This window comes from Zea mays, chromosome 7 (genome assembly GCF_902167145.1).
Source record: "Zea mays cultivar B73 chromosome 7, Zm-B73-REFERENCE-NAM-5.0, whole genome shotgun sequence".
Lineage (NCBI taxonomy): Eukaryota > Viridiplantae > Streptophyta > Magnoliopsida > Poales > Poaceae > Zea > Zea mays.
In genome coordinates this window covers 76,955,560-76,981,730 of record NC_050102.1, presented here as the reverse complement: position 1 = coordinate 76,981,730, position 26,171 = coordinate 76,955,560, and the positions used below count along the sequence as shown (strand labels likewise).

Here is a 26,171-nt window from a genome sequence, read left to right as displayed (position 1 = left end):
ACCCCTGTACTGTTCACGCTATCTCGTATTCGCTCGTGCGCAACACTTAGATTTTTTTGCCTTCTATCAAGCCGAAGGTATAAATGTGATTAAATATTGTATTTAAATACTTGAATTTATATAATGAAGATATGTGAATAATGCTATATGATTGTTCATGTTATCTTTCATGTTTCATATGTTTTGTCTTTCATTATCACTTATCATGATGATGAAGGTACGTCCTTCACGACCTTCATTCGAAGATCGTTATATCCTAAGGGAAATAATGCTTCGAAGGACGAAGGATATTAACCTTTAACACTGTGTTGCCTTGTTCCTGATTCAAAGCATTTGAGAACAAGTCCCCAACATTGGCGCCCACCACCGGTGAACTCACTTCCACTGTCGAGCTGATGGCTTCGTTCAACAATGAAGCTGAAGCAGCTTCGACTACGAAGAGGGTGCTCCCAATAACAGGCGGTTCATGTTCAGAACCGGCCAACAAGAAGTAGAAGAAGGAGGCTCAGAGAAGGGTGCAGCATGTTGGGGTGCAGGGACCCTTCATCAAGTCAAAGTGGTCCCACATCCCAATCACCTTCTCCCAGGAGGACCTTCAACTCAAGGATTACCCTCACAATGATGCTATGGTTATATCTTGTGTCATCAAGGGATTTCTGGTCCACAATGTTCTGGTTGATATAGGCAGTGCAGCGGATATCATATTTGCTAAGGCCTTCAGACAGATGCAAGAGCCAGAGGACAAGATTCATGATGCTACACACCCTCTTTGTGGCTTTGGAGGAAGGCAGATCATAGCACTTTGCAAAATCACAATGCCAGTGACCTTCGGATTTGTCCACAACACAAGGACTGAACAGGTTGTGTTTGATATTGTTGACATGGAATACCCCTACAATGCAATCATTGGTCGTGGGACACTTAATGCTTTCGAAGCAATTCTTCATCCAGCATATCTATGCATGAAGATACCTTCGGAACAAGGGCCTATTGCAATTCATGGAAGTCAGGAAGCTGCAAGAAAGGCTGAAGGAAATTGGACGGACTCAAAAGCCATCCACAATATAGATGGAGCTGAAGCTTGTGAGCAGTACAAGTACAGAAGAGAGAAGGCTGCTTCGGCTGATCAGCCGAAGCCCATGCTTCTATGTGAAGACATAGCAGAACAGAAGGTATTGCTGGGGTCTCAACTATCTGAAGAGCAAGAAAAAACTTTGATAAGGTTTTTATTCAACAACAAAGATGTTTTTGCATGGTCGGCCAATGATCTCTGTGGAGTCAACAGGGACGTCATTGAACATTCACTTAATGTCGATCCATCCTTCAGGCCCAGAAAGCAAAAGCTTCAGAAAATGTTTGATGATAAAGCCAAAGGTGCTCGGAATGAAGTAAAAAGACTTCTTAGTGCTGGTGTCATCAGAGAAGTAAAATATCCAGAATGGCTAGCCAATACTGTTATGATGAAGAAGGCCAATGGCAAATGGAGAATGTGTATTGATTTCACGGATCTCAACAAGGCCTGTCCGAAGGACGAATTTCCATTACCAAGGATAGACTCTCTTGTGGATGCAGCAGCTTCTTCAGAACTTATGAGTCTTCTGGATTGCTACTCAGGATATCATCAAATATGGATGAAGAAGGAAGATGAGCCAAAGACTAGTTTCATAACTCCCAGTGGCACCTATTGCTATCGTCGGATGCCTGAGGGGCTCAAAAATGCTGGAGGCAGTTTCAGCAGGATGACAGCCAAGGTCCTTCATTCCCAGATAGGCAGAAATGTGCTAACATACATTGATGATATCATAGTAAAAAGCACGAAGCAAGAAAATCATATCACTGATCTGCAAGAAACATTTGCTAATTTCAGACAAGCTGGCCTGAAATTAAATCCTGAAAAGTTTGTCTTTGGAGTGAAGAAGGGCAAGTTCCTTGGCTGTCTGGTTTCGACGAAGGTGATTGAAGCTAACCCAAGCAAGATCGAAGCTATCCTTCGAATGGAACCACCGAGCACAAAGAAGGGGGCCCAACGGTTGGTAGGAAGATTGGCTTCATTGAATAGATTTATATCTAGATCAGCAGAAAGAAACTTGCCATTCTTTGAAATACTAAAGTCAGCCGAAGTCTTTCAATGGGGCCCAGCTCAACAGAAAGCCTTTGAAGAGCTGAAGCAGTACTTGATTGATATAACAACATTAACTCCACCTGTGCTAGGGGCTTCGTTACAATTATATGTGGCAGCTTCGCACTCTGCAGTGAGTGCAGCGCTAGTGCAAGAGAAATTGGAAGGACAAATCAAAAAGCAAGCCCCAGTATACTTTGTCTCTAAAGTTTTAAGCTTCTCAAAGAAAAATTATACAGAATTGGAGAAGGTGTTGTATGATGTCTTAGTGGCCTCCAGGAAGCTTCGACATTGTTTTCAAGCATTCCATATAATTGTTCCTTCGTCACAGCCTCTGAAGGACATCATGAGGAACAGAGAAGCTACTGGAAGAATTGGAAAGTGGGCTACGGAACTCAACGATTTCAGCATTGATTATGTGCATAGATCCTCGATTCAGTCCCAGGCGCTAGCAGACTTCATCGCTGACTGGACGCCAGGGGCTCAGGAAGAAGAAGCAAATAAAGATGCCGAAGCTTGGACGGTGTTATGCGACGGTTCTTTGGGAACCTTCGGGGCAGGTGCGGCTGCTGTCTTTGTTGCACCTTCCAAAGTAAGAACATGCTATGCAATAAAGCTAGACTTCAGCTGCACAAATAATATTGCTGAATACGAAGCTTTGCTTTTGGGGCTTCGGAAGTTAAAAGCAATGGGGATAAGAAGGGCGGTCCTTAAAATCGATTCTCAAGTTATTTCTGGTCATGTTGACAAGAGTTGCAGGGCAAGAGACCCGAAGCTTGAAAAATACCTTGACACAGTTCGAAGGCTTGAAACTTCTTTTGAAGGGTTTTCAGTCAAGATTATTCCACGAGGAGAAAACGAGCACGCTGATCTGCTAGCCAAATCAGCGGCACAGGGGCTGCCCCTACCTTCGGAAGTATTCTTTGAGACAATAAGAGCACCTTCGGTGGAACTTCTCGAAAGAGTAGTGCTCAATATTTCTCCTGTTCATAGTGAGGATTGGAGGACTAAGATTATATCTTTTCTCCAAGGTAACTGCCTTTCAGATGACGAAGCTTATAATAAGAGAATGGAGGCAAGAACAAGACCATATGTAAAAATAGAAGGGGAGTTATACAAACATGGAGTCTGCTCTCCACTTGTCAAGTGTCTATCCAGAACCGAAGGTATAGAGCTGATGAAGGAAATACACGCAGGCTTGTGTGGATCTCATATTGGATCTAGACCTTTGCTGGGGAAGGTCTTCAGACAAGAATTTTATTGGCCGAAGACAGCTTCGGATGCAACGGATCTGGTTCAAAAGTGTGAAAATTGTCAAAAATGTGCAAGAGACCAGAAACAACCTTCGTCGCTAACCCAATTAATATAACCAACTTGGCCATTGCAAAGATGGGGCCTGGATTTATTAGGTCCACTTCCACCAGCACAAGGCAATTTAAGATATGTTGTGGTGGTTGTGGAGTATTTTTCCAAGTGGATTGAAGCAAAGCCTTTAGCCACAATAACTTCGGTCACAGTCCAGAAATTCTTTTGGCAAAACATTGTTTGTCGTTTCGGCGTACCAAAGGCTATAACTATGGACAACGGAACACAGTTTGATGCCGAAGCTTTCAAGGAATTCTGTGATCAAATCAGCACGAAGATTCATTTTGCGTCAGTCAGACATCCAGAGTCAAATGGACTTGTTAAAAGAGCAAATGGTATTATAATGACAAGAATAATGAAGTTAATTTTTAACCAGCCTAGAGGAAAGTGGTCAGAAGAGTTGATTAAAGTGGTGTGGAGCCACAATACCACCGTATCAAGATCAACAGGTTTCACGCCATTCAAGTTACTATTTGGCGACGAAGCTATAACTCCAGAAGAAGCTAAAACAGGGTCAATAAGAACAACAACTTCGATAGGAGACAAAGCTAATTATCATGTGGCAAAAGACACTATAGAAGGGGTCAGACTTCAGGCTGTGGAAAATATTAATAAATATCAAGTCGAAACAATAAAATGACGCGACCGAAAAGTTCGACTGAAAAATATTAAGCCAGAGCATTTGGTGCTTCGGAGAGTGGCTAATCCGGACACAGTAGGCAAACTACAGCTGAAGTGGGAAGGACCTTTTCTGGTAGTATCTTCATCAAGGCCCGGTTCTTACAGATTAAAGCATATGGATGGCAATGACATTCCTAGATCTTGGAACGCGGATGAGCTTCAATGGTATTATGTATAGATTGATGTAATCTTTTTCATTTTTCTATGGCACCCTTTTCCTTTCCAAAGGGGGAGAAAGGTTTTTAATGGGGCCATAGTTTGTAATTTTTTCTTTTCTCATTCAGCTCCATGAGAGCAAAATCCCCCAAAATATGTAAATGTAAAATATGAGCATGCACCTTCGAGTGCAGAGAAAAAGAAAAAAATAGGGAGAAGCTCGAAAGTCGTCCCTAAGGGGATGCAGAGCATGACGAAGCTACAAAAAGCCGTTCCTAAGGGAGCGCAGCGTAAGTTTTCTGCTCAAAAGTCGTTCCTAAGGGAATGCAGAGCTAAATACCGCCGAAATATAAGGCGAAGCGCGAAAAGTCAACGCGAATACCGCCGAAATAGAAGGCGAAGAAGTTCAAAAGACGTTCCTAAGGGGATGCAGAACTTACACCGAAAAATAAGCGGTGCGCCGAAAAATAAACGGCAAAAGGATTTCAGTCATTCCTAAGGGAATGAAGGTTGTCGATGAAGCTTCGAATGTGTGTGTTTGGGCATTCATTTGCACAATACATTACATCATACATTGCATTCATACACATTCATTTAGACATACATAGGATTATCATCATATCACACCGATACAGACAGTTGCTTCGGTTCTAAGCATACAACTTCAAGAAGCAGATCCATGCTTCGTTGTGTACGAAAAGAAGGGAAGGTGTTTTTCGCCTTCGGCTCAAAAATACAGGTTTCGACCTCATCAAAGCGTTTCATGCATCGATGAAAAGGTAAAAATATATTACAAGGTATGGACAAATTTACAGAGTACAATCTAATTTTTAAGTTACAATAAGCTTTACAAGGGTTAATACAAAAGTTTTCTTAGAATTTTATCCACAGCTAGGTATTCGAGCTTCATCATCATCTGTTGAGCTTCGGATTGTCTGCTAAGCTTCGACTCTGTGTTCTTCGGCTTCGTCATCCTGTACATATCAAAGCATTATAAGGAAAATCCAAGTTTCAAGGAAAAGGTAAGCATAAGGTATGATTTTATTCCCGGCTTGAGATGACTCCGAGCTTCGTCACCAGCTAGGCTTCGCCCACCCTTCGTCCATATTTGCTTTATGAATCTGTTTCCTATGCTTCGAGCTAGGCTGGGGATATTAATCAGATCTTTTGGTGATAAGCTGAAGTTTGGTCTATTAACAATTTTTCCATGCGTGCAACCAGACTTCATGAAGGCAACAGCTGTGCCCCGAGAAGCTAGAAGGGCACATAAATCACCGTGTCCAGCTATAACTTCATCAAGAGCATCAACTTCGCCGTCAATATGTTCGAAGGTCCCTGGCAGGTCTTCAACCGAAGGACTAAATTTCTCAGAGCTGGCTCCAACCGAGTTGAAGATCTACCTTAGCCGCTGCACGCATCGGTTGCTGAACTCTAGACATTTATCTTGAAGCTCTTTCAATGATTTTTGCAAATCTGAACTTTTTTCAGGCTCAGCCGCAAACTTTGTATCAAAATTTCATTTTTCTTGTTTGAAACTCTCTGATTTTGAGAGAAGCTCCTTATCCAACTTTGCAATTTTGGCTTCAGCTTCTGCCAGTAAACCTTCCATTGTCTGAAGTTCGACATCTTTCTTTTCAAGAGCAGCTGTTTGATCTATTATTTTGCTTTCTAACCTTCAATTATAACTTCGTGCTTTTTATCTTCAAGGTCTTGTTGCATCTTCAAACTTTGCCCAATAACATACTCTGTACAGAAGCAACCTTCGTTAGAAGATACCTTCGTTGTTAAAAATAATGAAGAGTCGAAGAAAAGTTTTTACCTTCACTACAAAATGACCCCCCCTTTAGCAATGCATATATGTGTTGGTACAAATCTATATAAGCGTTGATATGGTCTATACCAACACATAATTATGTGTTGCCTATACTGCCGTTGCTGTGGGCTACTGCAACACTTATACATACGTTGGTAAGTCATATAAATAAGTGTTGGTAAACTGCAACAGATTTTTATAAGATACAACAACGCTTACATGTGTTGGTGCCGCCCGTGACTATCTCGTCATCATAGGATGCTACAACGTTTAGATTCGTGTTGTGGCAACATTTTTATGCGTTGCAAATAATAAACCAATAAATAAATATTTGAATATTTTATTTTGAGGTTAAGAGTATAACATGTTGAACAATGCACATTTGATATTTCTAGAATCATCCCCACACACATGGCAAAGAAGAAAAAATAATATATATTAAAAATCAATAATTGCATTACAAGAAGTTGATCCATAGTTTCATATATAATATATGTTTGAGTGGTAGGATAAAAACATATTTACATATGACTCATAGTCATCGGTAATCTAGATCCAAATAAAACAAATATCCATATGCAGTAAGCCCTTGCATCTTCATAGTGTTCCAAGTTCATAACTGAAAAAACGAAGCCAAAAAATATAATAGGTTAATATATATATATACCAAATGAAAGAAATAAGTAATGCAAAGTAGAGAAGTGATGTGCAAATATCACCTTTCAAAGAAGGGAAAATGAAAAAATTATAGCACATCAACAAATAGTTTGCTCGAACTTGCTTCTTAAATCATTCATTTCATTTTTTTTATATTTCATACAATGTATGTGGTATCGGGAATTTTGGATTTATTTCCAGCCACGATGGTGGATTTATAAGGTGAAAAAATAGTAGCCTCAGTTTGTATTACTGCAGAAAACCGATCCCTAGAAAGCACATGAAAATAAAAGGAGAAAATTACCCATACCAATGCATCAATTATAACTTAAACTGATGGTTAAATCTGGCGATAAACTCAAAAACTGAATCACATATAAAATTGTTCCAGCATCTTATGACAAAATAAGTGATGGAAACTTGGAAAGGAATAAACAGACCTGAGAACAACTCTTCTCTGCTCTATGAGTCCTCACAGCTCCAACTTCGGCCAGGCAACCTGTGGTGTTAAAACTAAGCATTGTTACCATGGGATGATAAACTACAGAAAATTCTTGGCTTGATCAAGCACAAGGAAATGAAGATGGCAATGACAAAGGTTACAATCCTTCGAGTATGTAGATAATAGGATTTAGAGAGTATGATTGACAAGGTTACCTGGTCCTTTGGATCAAGCAAAGAATCAATCTTAGAATTCACTATTACACCACCATACTCGTCATCCATGTTTCTAGGGTCACTTTTTTATTGGTGTACCCTCCCCCACATCACTCAACTAGTCTGTTGAATCACTTAAAGAAACCAGTTGTTCAGGGTCATGTTTAAAGTTATACAGTTTTGATGCAAGATCATTGGTACCAGTCTAAACACCTAGACATTTTGCTCTTTATTCCATCGCAGATATAACATGTGGGTAGTGTTTATTACTCAGTTCTTACAATATTGTTTAATTTACGGATTGGTATCCCATGCGAGATGTCAAGACAAACTGGCTGCTATTAAAAGTGCAACCAGATAAAATCTGCAATAGGGTAACTGCATCACCAACATCTTTTGTAGTCACAAGAGCAGGGCCTGCAATCACCATCATCTTTACATTGGGTCCCTTCCCTGATGTATCTTTAAATTCTATTATAACACACAAGAAGGAAAATGGACTAAAAGAATGATAAACCTTCAGAAAACTTCATTTCAAGGCTTCCCATATGAATGGCCCTGCCCAAATTTATATATGTACATCTAACACACTGATGTCTCCTAACCTGTTAGCTCAAACTTGATGTCTGTATTCATGGGAGATATAGAGTATTTATGGGGCCAATTAAATACCTTAGCAATCCCAGCGCTATTATTCATCCCATGTTATCAGTTAACCTTTTCAATCTACAAAAGGAATTAGAATACTTTAACCAAATGCAATAATGAGGAGAATAATGTCTTGTTAAGTGAAGTGATGAACTTACACAACTTGAAGTCCATGCATTTGGATTATTGCCTACTTGTCCAAGAACCTTGAAGTTGTTATATGGCCTTATTAGTGGTTCATCGCGCACAGATACCAGACTAACACGCACCATCCAAAATTCTTTGCCTAAAGCAACATCTCCAACTTTGGTTTTGGGCTCCTGGCTAAGTACTCTGCCTAAGGCAACCTTCCTGTTTGGATATCTTGTGCTCTTTAAGAAAATATCTGTGGAAACCTACAAGTGAATTTTGGATGTTAGTGGTTAGCAAGTAGCTATAAATATGCAGGATGCATAAGAATTTTTACTAATAAATAGTTACTTGATGGTTCTTATTTGGTGCATAATTAGAGGATTTCTGAGACGTGTAGACTACACTGAGTTTCAAAAGGACCATATTGATCACCTTGGCTGTATTAGTACTGTTGTTTTTACCTTTATTGATGCAGAAACTCTACTAGCATGGAGTGCTTCACGTCGTGACTGTGGTGGCTTGCTCTGCATTTAAAGAACACACATCAGTGAACTACTATGGAACGTAGTTTAGGAAATCTGATGCTTGCTGCTACTTTCAGCATGTATACACTATCATATAAACTAGATTTCTAACATGGACAAAAATATGATTGCTTCAGTATGGCCTTAGGGTGGAGTAAATCTATGATTGCAGTTCCTCGTACTCATAATGTACTAACCTTATCCTGAATTTTAGAACATTTGTAGTGTGAGTGCAGTTCCTCGTACTCATGATCTTCGTTTTCATCCTCCTGTAGAGTTATTGCATAAATGACAGCTTGAAAATTTTAAAACTAGGATGGAATTCATGGTAATGCATTCATACCATTGTGTTATTCCGTTCACCAAACATACTAGAATCTTCACTACGAAGTTGACAATAAATTCGCTGTTATAGGGAAATATATATATATATATAAGATTCAGATATATGTGCAAAAAAATCAGTAAACTTATATATTTTCATAGAGATACATACTTGTCGTTTCATAGCAGGACGAACATCTGTTGGTGGCGATAAAGGAGCATCTAGATAGCCCTGTAATAGCATAAAAACATTAGGACATAAAAACATCTTATGTCCTAAACCCTAAATATTGAAGATTTCAATAGAAGTGACACTCTGCAAGAGAAACAATGGTTCTTGTGTGCACTTACATCAATCAGGATGTTTCAGGTTATTGAACATTAATAGAACTCCTGGCAAGTGAATGCTAGAATACCTAAATGGTTTCCTCAAACTTAGATTACAGTTAAGATTATATTCTTATGCTAAACAATTTGGTTATTGCGGCCCTTTGTTTTGAAATCCCTACTACTATTAAGAAAGCATCGTGGGGTTACAGGGGTTCAAACATGCATGCATGAAGTTTTCCTTTTAAATCATTTTACAAAATGACATAAACCATACATAAATTGATAGTTGTGAAACAACAGACTTCAGTTAAATCTGAAAAAAACTATTTTAACAGAAAGTCTGGGTGGTGTAGTTGGTTATCACATCAGACATGTATTTTTTTATTTTTTTGCATTATTTTCTTCTTCTGCTCGACGAGAAAAAACTGAACAGAGAACACTATCTATCTATCTAGGGAACACAAACTCTGATCCTATAATGCAGTATTAGAGGAGGTGTTCATGTCTACAGATGTGCTACTTTTAGAGAACAGCCAACTATTAGAGGAATTATGTCATGTGTTTGGTCAAATCACCAAAAAACAATACTTATAACAGTAATCTAAGGATATAATCTATCCTCATATAATTTTCTGATTGGCTTCTCAGTCCAAGGACTCATTAGTTTACTTCTCACTATTTCAGGGTGCATGGTAGTTTAAACTGAAGCTTAATGATACTCTGTCAGCAGACTACCATCAAAAATTTGGGCTTGGTAACAACTCAGGGTTTGTTGGTTGAAAATGCTACAGAGGAACAACTTGGCACAGCAAGGAAAGTCACAATATATCAGACTACAACAACCCTCATAGCAGATGCAACCATTAAAGATGAGATCCAGGCGAGGATTGCACAACTGAAGAAGGAGCTTGCTGAGACTGATTCAGTTTATGAGGCTGCTGTCCAGACGGTTCAGATCAGTTGAAGGTAGAACTTTGGTTTGAGAATTTTGTTTCAGATCCACTAGGAGTTGTAGAGTAGGATTGCTATTTTGCAGACGAAGAGTAATTTTACTATGGTATGAACTTATCCGAATCAAAGACATTTGCATCACCATTTTTTAAAAATAAGCTCATGGCGATGCTGGATTGTACGAGCAAGTACAGTAGTAAACTTATATATTTTCATAGAGATACATACTTGTCGTTTCATAGCAGGACTGACATCTGTTGGTGGCGATAAAGGAGCATCTGGATAGCCCTGTAATAGCATAAAAATATTAGGACATAAAAATGCTAAGTCCATGCAATCTTTAGTGAGTTAGAAATAAGGTTATTTGGATTTACATGTTGCCTTTTCTATCGCTCCACGGTATGTTGCAAATCTAGTATAGTATCATCTTGCTTCTGGACATGCTTTTGAAGTTTTTCCAATTCAAGTCTAAGTGATACTACATCTTCACTGGATGTTTCATCCAAAGTGGTTACATTTAGATGCTTCATACGGCTTGATGTCGAGGCATCAAAAACTTGTTTTGGATTTGGAACAAGGCCTAGACCATGGATATGGCCAGGCTTTTCCTTTCCTAATATTCTGTTTAGTGCATCTCCTTCCCATGCATCCTTTCCATTACTAGAGTCCGCTAAATCAGGTTATTGTGCTCAAAGTTCCTTCAATTCACCCTTGCAAGAGAATAACAATACTCAATAAACACCATGGAAGAACAATTGGATTTGAAAAAAAGTAAATGAAACATTTTTTTGCAATTACTGTACCACATGTGGATTTCTGTTATTGCCGATGTTAGACTTGTGTGTATGGATATACAAAACAACCCTATGAGGGTATTTCTTTTCAGGATCTTGTTCCCTCTGTAAACATGTTAATAAAAATATAACTAAGGTAATGTAATTAACATGGATTTTTGACATTTTTAAAGAACATGCTGTGAATTATAATTGCAAAAATAATACCAATTCTTCTCTATTCCGAGCAAAGCTTTTTGTTCCAGATGTATGCATTGACTTTCTTCTTGTACAATTTATCCTATTGGCCTCACTTAAATCCTACGAAACAAAGAGTATATAGGAACAAAAGTAAATTAGATGGTTCATCAGATAAATAACGAAATGATTATCATGACTATAGTAATGTACCTGTGCTTTAGGGGTCATCCAATTATTGACAAGCGCAACCCACTGATCAGCTAATACACCATCAGGAGCATTACTATTATTAGCATCCTGACTCTTATGTGGGTCAAAATAAATGGATTTCAAATTGGACTTATGTTGCCTCCATCTCTCTCCAATTGTTCGCAACACCCATGTTTCCATGCGGGCAGGGTAAAGAAATATCTTCTGCATAACAATTGGAAAAGAATTGTGAAAGTGTACTATTACTACATGGCAACTGAAAAAATGTGAAAGTTTACCTTTACTTGATTAAAATGGCCTCCTTATTGATTTGTTTATGGTTCCTATCTTTCTTTCCTATAAGTAGTCTCCAATCCTTGAAGCTTAAGCTACACAAGGAGCCATTCCTAGCAACCATGCCAAGGAATTTTGCAAGGACTCCTGCCTCTTCTCCGATAGGCTGATTCAGCTCAATACAATTAACTACAACCCTATGGCCTCTTGGAATGTTCCAAACATTAATAAGTTTTGTCTTCCCACGCCTTTTAACCTCTTTAACCTCATCAGTGCCATCAAGTTGGTCCTCTCCATTTATGTTATTTGACATAGTTATGTCTCCAAAAAAACAATTTTCAGTAGTGAGAATGACATATGCAAGTATCCATAAAGACAAGGTGCGGTATTACAAGTAATGTGTGCATACCTTGGGACTCATTATCGCTTCTGCTATCTAAATGGTCTTCTTATTACTTACGTTTTGTTCAGATGATGCAACATTTTTTGGGGACTTTTCTCTCCAATATGGTCCTTAGACAAGTACTCATCATGGCTACGAGTAATGCGTTGTTTCCCACCCCGTGCCATTACCAGTTACCACTGCACAATGACCTAAATTAAAAACAAGTAGGGAAGGAAAATACTAACAGTCCATATGTATTTGCAGACCAATCAATGACAATAATTTGGTCGTCTAAGAATCATATGATGCAAGTAAATTTGGATGGACCGAGGTAAGATTCTGACGTCGACTCTTGCTGAATAAAAAAAGGCAGATTAGCACCTGTTGGCTGATGATGATGATTCGTAGGCAGAGGCTGACCTCCGTCTCCAGCTCGACTTGGCAGATATCCGACCTCCGGCTCAGCGTGCGCCAACAGCGGAGGACGGCGACCATGAAAGTAGGCCGTATACGTGTCGGTGGCGGCCAAGGGCGGGGCCGTGGCGCCGGTGGACGAGGCAGTGGTGATGGCCGTGGAGGCGGCGATGGCGGTGGGAGGCAAGGGCGCGGTGGGAGGCAAGGTCGGGCGGCGAACCAGAGAGGGGTCGCGACCTGGACGAGCGACTACGACCCGGATGGAGCCCCCCTGGACGATGGATGGAGAGCCCTCCGTTGTGCCCCTCGCGGATGAAGGAAAAGTGGTGGGGAGGTCTGCAGGAGATGAAAGAAGTTTGCTATGTCTATGGAGAGTGGGCCCACTACGAAAAGAACTGGAGGGATCCAAAACAATGGAGGGAAATATAGTATGTCAGTATACTAAATTGGAGGGAAATAAAATAATGGGAGGGAAACAGAAAATAATACCTTAATTATTTAATTAATTCAATATGGTTTTCAAATATTTTGCTAAAAGCTGATTGTGTAATTCAAAATACTTGTATTGTTAAATTTTAACCATAATACAGGGAAGATTTGTTACACAATTATAATATTAATGTACATTTCAATTGATACAGTCGCGCAATAAATTGATGAAACACTTGAAGCAGATCAAGCAGGGCCTTTCCTGGCTTTTCAGGGGCCCAGTGCGAAATTCGATATAGAAGCCTCATCCAACAACTTTTTTCGATATATAGAATCACCAAGCCATTTAACCTCTCTTGAGTTATTGTTGACCATAAATAGTTCATAAAAAATTTAATTTTAAAAAGCTTCTCTCTACCGAAGCAACCATCACATGTATAGTTTATAATACTCTCTCTATATCAAAATAAAATTTGTTTTGCTTCTTAGTGGATTTATCATTGCTGTCACAACCCAACCAAGTTATTGGGCCCACGTACACCAATCCTTGCCCTCAAGGCCTCGGATAGATATGTAAGTGGATCGGATAACTTACTCAAGGTGCCGAGTTTCGATGAACTCGTTCATTTCCAAGGACCATTCACGCAAAGTTGCAAATATTACAATAACCAATCTAGAACATAAACTTTAAAAAACAGGAGTTGTTGAGCTGAAGTGACTGGGCCGAAACCGACGCAGGTTATCTCCGGCAAGGATTTGCATTCTTAAACGTCACCCGAGCCCGGCCCGACCTAACCCATAAGCGAATCGGATTCAAATAGTCTAGACTGCCCAGATCACGGCGACGACGGACATTGGGATCCTGGTAGGGTAACTGGAAGAGTTTGAATACGACAGCGTGCAATTCAGAAATACAGAAAGCCTCACCGGCGTACATAAGTCACGGTGCTCACCTAAACTTGTCTAGAGAAACCATGAGCAGCTCGGTCGACGACGGGGTGGTCCACAATGGTGTTTTGTGACGACGGACAAGTGTTCTGAACAAACCTTACTGGTAAGGACCAAACAACCGGTTCAGTGAGCTTCACATGTAAGTATAGATACTAGAACAAACCTTACTGGTAAGGACTAAACAACCGGTAAGGACCAAACAACCAGGACAACGTAAGGTGGCAGGGTGCTCGGCGACATCTAGATTCGGTGGCCGTGTGTGCTAGTGCCATCGGCTGCTGGGTGTGGCTCTGGCACGTGCCTGTGTGACGCATATGGTATGGAGGACGGCGACGACAGTAGCTCTTGGCCTGACGTTGGTGCTGGGGGCTTCTTGGGCGAGAGCCTCGGCGACGGCGACGCCCTTGGGCGCCACTTCCCCTGTTGGGGGCGTCGTATTCCCCAACATGTTCTTCCTTGGGCGAAAGCCTGGTCCATCTCAGACTCGCGACGGTGTCGTCCCCGATGTCACAACCTTCCTGAAGGCGTCGCATTGAAGTTTGTCTCGGCCTCAGCTTCGCCTTCGATGGTTGCTTTTGATTCTCGGCGTCTGGTATGCGGGTGAAGATGGGGCTTTGCAAGGTGAAGTCGAAGCTGTTGCATCAGGGGTTGTGACTCGGCAACGATGACAGCTGACGAGCCCCCTTCTTCGTGCACTGGATTGTTTCGAAGGGTATGGCCAAGTGCCACGACGTCAGGCATCAAGGAAAGGTCTCTGGTATGGCCCATGCTGACCCGATCCAACTATGCAGAGTGGGCAAGGTTGAGAATTTGAGAATATAGAGTTCAAGGAGGGGGAGAGTGTTGAGGATTTTGGGATGAGAATTACTAACCTTGTCACAAATATCAAATCCCTTGGTGAATCTATAGATGATACCCGTGTGGTCAAAACGTTCCTGCGTGTTGTACCACCCCGGTTTAATCAAGTAGCAGTATCCATTGAAATGTTTTGTGAGATGAAGGATCTTACAGTTGAAGATCTTGTTGGCAGACTTCGTGCTGCTGAAGATCGACTAGAAGACAAGGTTGAGCACATCACTGATAAAACAGGTCGTTTACTGTTAGCTGAAGAAGATTGGCTTGAAAAGCATAAGCATCATTTTCAGTCGTCTTCAAATAAAGACAGTAGCAGTAGTGACTCATGTCAGTGGAAGCCTAAGGCTCCCCATCGATCTGATGGAGGGAGTTCAGGAAGTTTCAGTAAGCAAAAACTCACTTCACAAGGCACACCTAGGGGAAAAGGGAGATGCAGAAATTGTGGGATATATGGTCATTGGGCTCAAGACTGTAAGCGTCCTAAGAGGGAGAAAGGCAAGGAACAAAAACAACAAGAGGCAAATCTTGCAGTTGCTGGTGGTGGTGTTGATACTGGGGCACTTCTGTTTGCTGAAGTACAAGGCACAGTACATGGAGCACCACATTTTGTTCATTTGTCTGAAGAAAAAGTGATCCCGATGATATGTCCTGAAGGCGTGTGGGTACTTGATACTGGTGCCAGTAATCACATGACAGGTACAAAGTCTGCACTCTCACACCTTGATGAATCTGTGAGTGGATCAGCCAGATTTGGGGATGGATCAACTGTTAAAATATGTGGTTTGGGAGCTCTAGTTGTTCAGGGAAAGCAAAATCAGCACAAAGTCTTCACAAGTGTTTATTACATCCCACAACTGAAGAGTAATATAATAAGTCTTGGTCATCTTGAAGAGGGTGGATGTGATATTAGATTGTTTAATGGGAGGTTGAGTGTACTAGATCCTGAAAATAACCTGCTAATCAGTGCACCTCGCACTGGTAATAGGCTGTACACTCTGAAACTAGATGCTGATTCACCTGTTTGTTTCCTGGCAAAGCACACTGATCCTGCCTGGAAATGGCATGCCAGATTTGGGCACCTGAATTACAGGTCACTTAGAGAACTAGGTAGATTGAAGATGGTGGAAGGGATGCCCTTAGATTGAAGATTGTTCTATATATCAGACATATAAACTACTACATTTCTTTCTGCAGCTTGTTGACTCAAATTCCAAGGAGACAAAGAGCAAGACAAAGGAGTGGAATGACAGAATCAAGCAAGACAAAGTAAGTTTTTGTCTTCACTGGTTCCCACGAGGATTATGTAATAATTAAACCTTTTAATTTTCTCCTGTTACATTGTAGGCACTAACATTTACTACCTAGCAATCAGTGTTTTTCATATTGTAGCTGTTGAAATGAATTTAGTTGGTTAAATACTAAAGTCGACCCTTTTTGTGTGGACAGAAACTAGAGCAACTACGATCAGCAGCCAGACAGAGGCATGAGGTACACATCATATTATTCTAACTGCAGCCAGTTTCTTCTCAAGTTTCTGCAAGTACTAAGGGGATAGCTCAAAAGGGACTAGAATTGTTTCATGCAGATTTGTGTGGGCAGATCAGACCAAAGACAGTTGGTGCAAAATCCTATTTCCTGCTTGTAGTAGATGATTACAGCAGGTATATGTGGGTAGATCTGTTGAACACAAAGGATCAGGCATTGGCATCACTACAGAAGATGTATGATCTTTCAGCTGGGAGACTGTATATCAGCAGAGATGTTGTGTTTGAAGAAGAAGTGGGTGGAATTGGGACAGTGATGAAAATGTTCAGCAAGATGAGATAGAATCTGGTCCTTATGAATTCCAGTTTCAGTACACTGTGCCTGGTCAGGTGTTGCAGCAGCCAGGTGTTTCAGGTGGAAGTGTTGAAGATTCAGGGGGTGCACAAAATTCTCCACGCTCACCTCACACACCAGTGACACCACAAATAACAGTAACACCACAAGTGTCATAGGGGGGATTACAGGGGTCAAGTTCCAGTGCAGCTACTAACAACAGTCCTCAGACCCCAAGCACTCAAAGTTCACAACATCCACCATTGAGATACAGGTCTCTAACTGATCTGTGGGATGCAACAGAGGAGGTACATCCACCATTGCAGATTTCAAGCAACAGATGAAGAAGACACCCCAATGGAGAAAAGGAGGAACAGCAGATTACTCATTAGTAGGCAGACTACCTTAAGGATTGATAATTCATGTTTTAGCAGAAACATATGTATGCTGAATCTGCACAAGTTCATCTTGTGCTAGTACAAGTAGCTGAAACATCTATCTGTACAGGAATTTTGTCAGCACTAAGCTACGCGGTACAAGTAGCAGATTACAAGGAAGCACCCCAAAACTAACAGTCAGCACTAAGCTACGCGGTAGTTCAATGCCCTACAATTTGTCCTCATATTTGTACAAGAGATCTCCACACCATCTGTCTATACTCCTAGTTCTCGCTATTGATGAGTCTTGTCGTCTTGGTGCTTCGACAAGGAGCTTTGTCCAGGCTGCCACCAGCACCGATGGTCGAAGCGGTCAAGCAATGCTTCTTTCTAGGCTTGTATTTGCTAGGGAGATCTGCACAACAACAGGTTCTTTGAGCTACATTCCTTGAGCTACAAAAAGAGAAAAACAACACATATAAGCATGCAGGCCTCTCAGGAATGAAAAAAATAAGTTGTTCTTTCAGATTGATTTCAGACATAAACTGAATCCAGAACATAAGACAGTTTCTTTCAGCTTGACAAAAACGAAATTCTGATTTGCTATGCAGTTCAGATATATGGAAAACAGTGAAATCTAAGGAAATACTAGTGCAAATAGTTAAAGTCTTGATGACAGTCTACCTGTTCAGCTAGTTTGTTCTTGTGAAGCTTTGCCTTGTCGAGGACCTTGACAGCCACATGATCCCTGGTGTCCATGTTGATTTCCATCGAAAAAACTAAAACATAAATCTACTGCAATTGTGTTGGGGCGAAGGCAAAGACGCCACCCTTCGCTCGAGGCCTTCGCTGCAGTCGTTGGTCTAACGGATATAAAACGGGCAGGGACACCCTTCGCCACTTACGACATCAGACGAAGGCCTGCGACGAGGTCATCCCACCGTGCGGCCTCGTCCATGTAACACCCCGTCCAATCCCTGGACCGGCGGTACTTACTCCTGGCAGCTCTCTAGGATCATATATCGTCACCACAGACCAACACGAGTCTTTTGTGCGCACTTTGTCCTCACTCATGCACACCCGAGAAAACTTCCCAGTCGGTCACCCATCCCAAATTGCTCTAAGCCAAGCACGCTTAACTTGGAGGTTCTTTCAAGATAGGCTTCCGAAAAAGAAGATGCACCTTGTTGGTATGATTACACTATTAATTCTATTAAGCCTTGGGCCAGGACATCCCATCCCAGGGGCCAGGATATCACAATCCACCCCCCTTAGAAGACCGACGTCCTCGTCGGTCAACCCCAATCCAGGAACCTCCCCTCTTGGCCACGTCTGTATGTCTAGTGCCGTCATATGCCATGCCATGTGACCACTCCGAGCCCACATGCGCCATGCGCCATATACCCGAACCCCCTAGCCCACACACGCCCGTGAAACCGCGAGGGTCGGCTCTGATACCACTTGTAACACCCCGTCCAATCCCTGGACCGGCGGTACTTACTCCTGGCAGCTCTCTAGGATCATATATCGTCACCACAGACCAACACGAGTCTTTTGTGCGCACTTTGTCCTCACTCATGCACACCCGAGAAAACTTCCCAGTCGGTCACCCATCCCAAATTGCTCTAAGCCAAGCACGCTTAACTTGGAGGTTCTTTCAAGATAGGCTTCCGAAAAAGAAGATGCACCTTGTTGGTATGATTACACTATTAATTCTATTAAGCCTTGGGCCAGGACATCCCATCCCAGGGGCCAGGATATCACAGTCCAGCTCGGAGGCCCACGTGTGATCCGGCCCATTGTAACGGGCCCTGCGTGGCCGCTGCGCGTTACGAGCCTAATTTGTAAAGGCATACCTGTAATTACAGTCTGTAACCCTGCTTTATGGGAATATTCTAGGGATAACCTAGGTGTCTGAGGGCACATGCGTCCTTAACACGAGACGCTGGGCACTCAGATACCTATAAATACCCCCGCATAGTGCCCGTGAGAGGCTAGATTAACAGAGCTTTTGCCATCTCGTGCGAGAACCCTGTTTACGTCAACTCTCATCCCCGTTGGATCCCCTTGCACCTGGTAGCAAGTTCCAACATTTGGCGCCCACCGTTCGTGCTACGAGAAAACCACCCGTGATGGCACCCAAGAAAGCTAACTCGAAGGCTGACGGGGCTGCGAAGGCAGCACTACTTGCCGCAAGAAAGGGCAAGGCCCTCGCCCTCACCCAATCCACCCACCAAGAGGCCACTGAAGACGACATTCTCCGCACCTGCGAAGACGACACTCTCCGCACCTGTGGCCCTGAAGGACAATCGCAACCACCCCCAGGCTTCGCCCCACTGGAGGGCGCGGACCTCACCGAGGACGGTGAAGTCCTCGGCGTCTCAGCGGAAGAACAGCTACAGCTGCGCGCCCTGCGCCTCAAGAACCGTAATCTCCAGAGGCAGAAAGAGATACAAGAGGCCAAGCGCCAGCGCGTGTCCGCACTAGCCAAAGTGCGGCAGATGATACGCGATGAAGAGCAGAAGGCCCAGGACCTCGAGCGGGAGATCGCGCTGATGCAGCGCGAAGGCCACCTCGGCCTACAGCACGGGCCACCCCTGCAGCAGCGCGCACAACTGGAAGACACGCGCGAAGGCCACCTCGGCCTGCAGCACGGGCCACCCCTGTAGCAGCGCGCACAACCGGAAGACCTGCGTTTCCCCCAGCACGACCACACCTTCCCGCACGCCGCGCCATTCCAAGGGGTCAACTACCTCGACGAGCGAAGTCCCCTGGCGCCACACCTGCAAGTGATGCCTTGGCCCGCTAACTTCCGGGCAGGGACCTATCCCAAGTACAACGGCAGCACCGACCCAACACAATACATAATGAGTTATCAGGTCGCCGTTGCATCTTCCGGAGGGGACGACGCCACAATGGCCAAGTCTTTCATCATTGCCCTCGAAGGCCTAGCTCTCACCTGGTTCACCAGGTTGCCTTCGCTGTCCATTGATTCCTGGAGAAGCCTCCAGGACAAGTTCCTGCTCAACTTCCAAGGGTACCGCCCAGACACCGACGCCTTGGCCGAACTCTCGCTCTCAAGCAGCTGGAAAAGGAGACTCTGCGGGAGTATTACCGCAAATTTTTAACACTCAAGTCACAGCTGCCCTCTGTCGATGACCAGAGCGCTATCCACTACGCTATTAGTGGCCTTCGCGCCGGCGTCCTCTATAGCCACTGCATCAGAGATCCGCCCAAGAACCTCCAAGAATTATATCAGCTATTTGAGAAATACGCCAAATCCGAAGAGCTTCACCAGCGCAAGGTTGAGTCCCAAAGGAAGCCCAAAGATGCTCCATAGTCCAGCCGCACGTGGACGAGGACTCCGCAGCAAGACTCCGGGCGAGACGGCCGCAATCAACAGCAAGTGCACAACATCGCCAACCAGCACCCCGCTGCTGACGCCCCTCGTCGCCAGGAATATCCCCCCCAGGGCCACGGAAATGGAACTCGCGGTAGGGGTCGGGGGCGCGCGCAGCCGCCGCGCCGATTCTACTGCCTCTTCCATGGCGAAGACTGCGCCCACCAAATCAAAGACTGCCCAAAAATTCTTTTGGCAAAACATTGTTTGCCGCTTCGGAGTAACGTCCGAACTAACAGTCGACAACGGCAAGCAGTTTGACAACCAAGACTTCAAGGATTTTTGCTTCTCCATCGGCACCAAGCTTGCCTTCGCCTCAGTCTATCACCCGCAATCCAACGGAGTTGTGGAACGCGCCAATGGAAAAATCTTCACAGCTGTCAAAAAGATGCTCCTCGACGAAAAAGGGCAAGTGGGCCGATTTGTTACCCGAGGTGGTCTGGGCACTAAACACGACCGAGTGCAGGGCGACTGGGTTCACTCCTTTCCGCCTTCTATACGGATCGGAGGCTATGACCCCACAAGAAATAAAACATGGGTCCCCGCGAACAGTTCCTTCAGCCGTCCTCGACGTGGACGAGGCCACTTCAAAGGATCTCATCGATGGAGACCGAGTCTTCGCCCTACAAGCACTAAACAAATACCAAGCCCAGACAAAAGCATGGCGCGACCATGCAGTCATCCCAAGGGAATTCAACGAAGGGGACCTCGTAATCGTCCGCACAGCTCGGACAGAGTCCAGGGGCAAGCTGGAGCCCAGGTGGGAGGGCCCCTTCATAGTCAAGACGAAAGCTTCCCCCAGCGCTTACAGGATCACAACGCCAAGCGGCGAAGACCTGGAGCACTCCTGGAACATCGACAACCTCCGCAAATTTTTTGTTTGACTCATCAGGGCTGATTCGCCCTTGTAATTCGCAAAAACAATTTTATTCTGGCCCACACTCTTTTCCTCCCGGGGGGTGAGGTTTTTAACGAGGCGGAGCCATGTAATATACAAGTGAAAAATCCCCCGCAAAAACATGCGTCGAAAAAAGACCGCGACGACGGTCTTCGACATTCGACCAATACGAAGTCACCGCGAGGCTCAGCGCTAGCCACCCTCGCGTGCGACAACTCCGTGCAGAAGTCACCTAAGGGTGCAGCCGGATTAGCACAACAAGTGCGAAAAATCAAAGTCTACCGCAAAGACTAGCCGCGCAGAAGTCGCCTAAGGGTGCATCCGGATTAGCACAACAAGTGCGACAAATCAAAGTCTACCGCAAAGACTAGCCGCGCAGAAGTCGCCTAAGGGTGCAGCCGGATTAGCACAACAAGTGCGAAAAATCGAAGTCTACCGCAAAGACTATAAGTCGCCTAAGGGTGCAGCCGGATTAGCACAACAAGTGCGAAAAATCAAAGTCTACTGCGAAGATTAGCCGCGCAGAAGTCGCCTAAGGGTGCAGCCAGACTAGCACAACAAGTGCGAAAAACCAAAGTCCACTGCAAAAACCATCCGCGCAGAAGTTGCCCGAGGGCACAGCCGGACGAAGCGTAACAAAAGCAAAAACGACCACACCAAACTGTCCGCGCCAAGACCGACTATATACGCACCAGTCCAGCATAACAAATACACCTGACCAAGCACGTAACGCCTTCACGAGCATAGCCAAATGTGCGAGGGCACACAACTTCATCATACAAGCCTTTACACATGTACAAGCGAGGGCATCACACTCTACATCGGCTCAACCTTCGGAATAATTCCCATCTCCCTATAGTTAAATAACATTATCCTAAGCTCCTCACCCGCAAAAAGACTTCGCAATTCCCCTTCACCTGTACTCGCGGCGGCAGGCAAGGACAACAGTTCCTGCCGGCTAGCCCTACTCACACGAAGCCGACCGCCCTCCGCCCCGCTAACTCTACAATTCGCAACCGCCCTTCGCCGCCTGCGCCCAGTACTCGGACCAGGCACATCTTCTGTGTCCGCAGCGTGCGGTGAAGCCTCCGCCGCTGCCACATCCAAGGCTGCAAAATAGTCCAAGTCCTCCTCCGACGACTCCTCAGTCCACTCAACCGAGCTCCCAGACTCAGCAAAATCAGAAAACTCAGATGCAGACCCATCATATTTATTACCACCATCCATGGTCGAAGCCGCCGAAAAATTAGTAGTGGCGGTTGCGTGTGCAGGCCCAAAATCTTGAACCTGCGCAGCAACCAAAATTCAGCAACATATCCAAAATTCCCTAACTACCCACACCCACTACGCCACCTGCGAAGACCCAGCCGTCGCGGGAGCCTCCGTTGTTGCCTCCGCTGTCGCCTCCGCCGCCACCGTCGCAGGATCTTCAGCCCTCGGCGCAGCGGCTGCGGGGGCATCAGGAGCGCCTTCGGCGGTCTCTGGGGGCGGGCCTCCGCCGGCCGCAGCGGCTGCGGGGGCATCAGGAGCGCCTTCGGCAGTCTCCGGGGGCGGCTCCGGGGTGGCCTCGGACACGGCCTCCGCCGGGTTCGACTCCGGGTCAGGCAGCGCGCTGTTCAACGCCCCGAAATCATCCACCCTCTCGCCACGCGCCGCCTAAAACACAACACACAGATTCAGCAAACCCACACATAGCCCACATCCAGCAAACGTCAAACAAAAGCCAAACGTTACCTGAGCCCTCGCCGTCTCGGCCCGCTCCCTGACTACCTCTCGACCGTGCGGGCCCCACATCCGGTCGTAGATGGTTTCAGCGGACTCCTTCACTATAGGGTCCTCAACCTTGTAGATATCTCGCTCAAAATCCTCATCAGCTTGGTCGAAGACCTCAAAGTGCCGGCACCCTTCGCGAGAGAGCGCGTTCATCGCCCCATCGCAGGTGACTAGGGAGGCATACGACATAAACCCATCCACGATAGTGGGGAGTGCCTGCAACTCCTCCTGTACCCACTCCAGGCAGCGAAGTCTGGACTCTCTGTCCGGCACTTCGAAGTCACCGGTCCGCGCGCCCAGCTCATGGTATGAATCCATAAGCTGTTTGCGCGTCCGCTCAGCCTCCGCGCGCGTCGCGGCCTCGGTCCTCTCCACACGACTCTGCAGGGCGTTGAGCCGCTCCTCGTACTACGCGGCACGCTCCCTGGCAAGGCTGCCCTCCGCCTGCGCCAAATTGGCCTCCGCCAGCGCAGCCTGCGCCTTGGCGAGGGCCTCATTGGCGTCCCTCCTCTCCTCCACCAATTGGCGCCGGAGGTCAGTCTTCTCCCCCTCCAGCGCGGCCACCTTGTCCGCCAGCTTGCGGCACTTACTGTCGGCGGCCGATTTTTCCTGGACGGCGTCAGCATGTTGCGTCCGAAGTCTCTCGACTTCGGCAGACACAACTGCCGTGAGGGCCCCCGACGCCGCGCGGTCTGCGAAGTCAGCCGCCTGCAAAACACACGTAAGACCGCGGCCCCAGCAAAGCCGATAAAAAAACCGATGTCTAGCTCAATGTACCTGACTTAGCGCCTCCTTCATCTCCTTCAGCCGGCGGGACACAGCGCCCGCCTCGTCCCTGACAGCAGCGAGTGCCGGCATCTCGCCTCCGGTACTAAGAGCACCGCCCTTCGCCTTCGGCACTACGGCAGCCGCCATGGTCGCCGCGGCAGGCGCAACAATAACAAGTTGGCCTTCGTCCGACCCTGCGACGTATCAACGAATTAAAAAAAATCGAGCCAACGGCTTACCACCAAGATAGTCTTCCACACTAATATCGGTGGCGAAGTCGGCGACGCGCTTGCCCGGCGACGGCAACCCTCGGGCCGCCTTCGCGACCTCCGGCGCCCTGCTAGACGGCGGCACAGTCTTCGCAGACTTGGAACCACCGGCGCCAGCCGCAGCCTCCGCCGCCTTGCTAGACGTAGGGACGGCCGACTTCGCCGCCAGCGGTGGCTTGCCTCCGCCGGGAGCAGCAGCCTTCGCAGCCCCTCGCTGCCTCTTCGGCCTGGCTTCATGAAGCCTGACAACCGCCTGGCGCTTCTGTGCAGCTCCCTAGCGATCCTTGTCCATCACTACCGACACAACAGCAGCAATATTCCGCCCGTAAGGAAACACTCTCCATTCATGAACCATGCGAGATGTAAAAAAGTCTTCGCCGGCCGCGCGGGGGATAGGAACATTCCTAGGCCACCAACCCCCGGTAACCCTCAGCATCCGCGCCGAAGACTCCTGGAGCTCGGGCGAAGACATCCTTCCCCTCGGGGCCGCGCATGTCCTCATCAATTCTATAGCAAAACCATCGGAAACCCCAAGTCCTCCCATAGCAGTACCTAGTTTCCACTTCTTAGAGGATGGGGCGGCCGCCTGCGCAGGGTCGTCTCCAGACTCTACCACCGGCTTCTTCCCGCGGCGGTCCACATCGTCTTGGCCGGGATAGCCGTTATACGGCAGTCGATTCAATTCAAAAACCCTGTTCAAACGGTCATTCGACCCGCGGATATCCCAGCTACGCTGGCCCTCTGTCCTCGGCACGTACCGACCAACGATCCGCACCGCCCCATCCTCCGCCTCACGCACAAAGGCGGCTGGATCGCGGCTTTGCAGATCCAGCGCGAAGGCAGGACTTCGCACCAGCTTCCCACCATGGGAAGGCATCTGGCGAGGGCACACTTCGCCCAACGCCCAGCCATGCGCCAAGGGCCATACCCTGTACGCCACAAATTCTTCAACCAAATCGCGCTCACTGCTCAGGCCGGCGGCGCACCGAAGGGCCCCTTCGTCCGCATCCTCCTCCGCCACCTCAAAGGGCGGGTATGCTGAGTAAAAATGCGAACACATCTCAGACACGGGGAGCCCCTCATGGTCTTCGACGGTACCCTCCGCGACGTAAAACCAAAACTCATTCCAATTGCCCCACTTGTTGCGGGCGCAAGGAACCAACTCGACTACCTCCATCGTGGTCTTGCCGGTCTCCGGCGTAAACGTACAAGACCCAAACTGGGCAACTTCATCTCCAATCATCCTCTTCTGCCAGTGCAGGCAATAGTACTTCGCAAAGACTACGACTGATGGCTGTCCGCCGTACGAAGTCATCGCCTAGACATACTTCGACAGAGCCACCACGGCATTCGGAGTAAGCTGATGTATCTGAACGTTGAATCTGCGCAGGACTTCTCCAACAAATCGGTGCGCAGGCAGGCGGAGACCGGCGGCGAAGAACGCCTCGAACACAACCAACTCGCCTTCCGGCTCGGGGACTTCCTCCGTCCCCGGGACACGAGCAACTCCGCCGCCAAAGTAACCCAGCCGCTGCATATCTTACACGCGGACCGACGACATCCGCGACACACCAAAATCCACCGTATCGCCGGAGCGCAACTCCTCCGCCAGCAAAGTACTCAGCGTCTCCTCAGACGAGGCGTCGGCTGGCGGCGTAGTGGCAGCAGAAGAAGAGGAGGTCGGCATCGCTACGTACCGTCGGCGGCGGCGGGCGGTCTGCTTCACTCGAGCTAGATCTCCGGCGAACAAGAGCAAGGAGGGTAGACGAGCAGCAAGACGGTGGAAAAGGCGGCTAGGGTTTTCACGGAGCGCGGAAAGTGAAGTTCAAAAAGCGCCGACCCCCGCCCCCTTTTATACACAGGGCACGGCGCTTCGGGAAACCCACAGTCCAACAGTACGGTGTCAATCAACGGTCATGTCAAAAACCCCCGCGGAACCACTTCGAGCGAGGGCAGCGTCTCCGCCATCTAGCGACGCCTTCGGCACCAGATGACTTTGTCGAACTGGTCCCTCGGAGGG

General features: G+C 46.2%; 1 protein-coding gene and 3 long non-coding RNA genes across 5 annotated transcripts; all 4 read right to left on the bottom strand.

Moving 5' to 3' along the window:
- Positions 1-6,624: 6,624 nt before the first annotated feature.
- LOC103632477 (uncharacterized) lies at positions 6,625-8,136 on the bottom strand. Of its 2 annotated transcripts, none has more exons than XR_002263811.1 (3): positions 8,121-8,136; positions 7,232-7,290; positions 6,625-6,753 (listed from the first exon to the last, which is right to left on the bottom strand). It is a non-coding gene; the product is annotated as an uncharacterized lncRNA (long non-coding RNA). The 2 variants fall into 2 exon arrangements; XR_555945.2 differs by lacking the exon at positions 8,121-8,136 and adding an exon at positions 7,449-7,674.
- Positions 8,137-8,399: 263 nt separating this feature from the next.
- Positions 8,400-9,011, bottom strand: LOC103632476 (uncharacterized). The gene is made up of 3 exons (XR_004851445.1): positions 8,950-9,011; positions 8,690-8,752; positions 8,400-8,491 (listed from the first exon to the last, which is right to left on the bottom strand). It is a non-coding gene; the product is annotated as an uncharacterized lncRNA (long non-coding RNA).
- Positions 9,004-9,313, bottom strand: LOC109940980 (uncharacterized). The gene is made up of 3 exons (XR_002263810.1): positions 9,249-9,313; positions 9,096-9,158; positions 9,004-9,021 (listed from the first exon to the last, which is right to left on the bottom strand). It is a non-coding gene; the product is annotated as an uncharacterized lncRNA (long non-coding RNA).
- Positions 9,314-11,046: 1,733 nt separating this feature from the next.
- On the bottom strand, positions 11,047-12,128 carry LOC103632475 (uncharacterized). Its single transcript, XM_035961229.1, has 4 exons — positions 11,542-12,128; positions 11,359-11,451; positions 11,161-11,256; positions 11,047-11,067 (listed from the first exon to the last, which is right to left on the bottom strand). The coding sequence occupies exons 1-4, from the start codon at positions 11,749-11,751 to the stop codon at positions 11,047-11,049; spliced, it is 420 nt and encodes a 139-aa protein (XP_035817122.1). The 5' UTR covers positions 11,752-12,128.
- Positions 12,129-26,171: the final 14,043 nt, after the last annotated feature.

Coding starts and splice junctions, on each gene's coding strand:
- LOC103632475 (XM_035961229.1), bottom strand. CDS start 11,751: ATGCAGAAGATATTTCTTTACCCTGCCCGCATGGAAACATGGGTGTTG. Junction 11,452..11,541: donor GGATGACCCCTAAAGCACAG/GTACATTACTAT, acceptor TTTGTTTCGTAG/GATTTAAGTGAGGCCAATAG. Junction 11,257..11,358: donor CTCGGAATAGAGAAGAATTG/GTATTATTTTTG, acceptor ACATGTTTACAG/AGGGAACAAGATCCTGAAAA.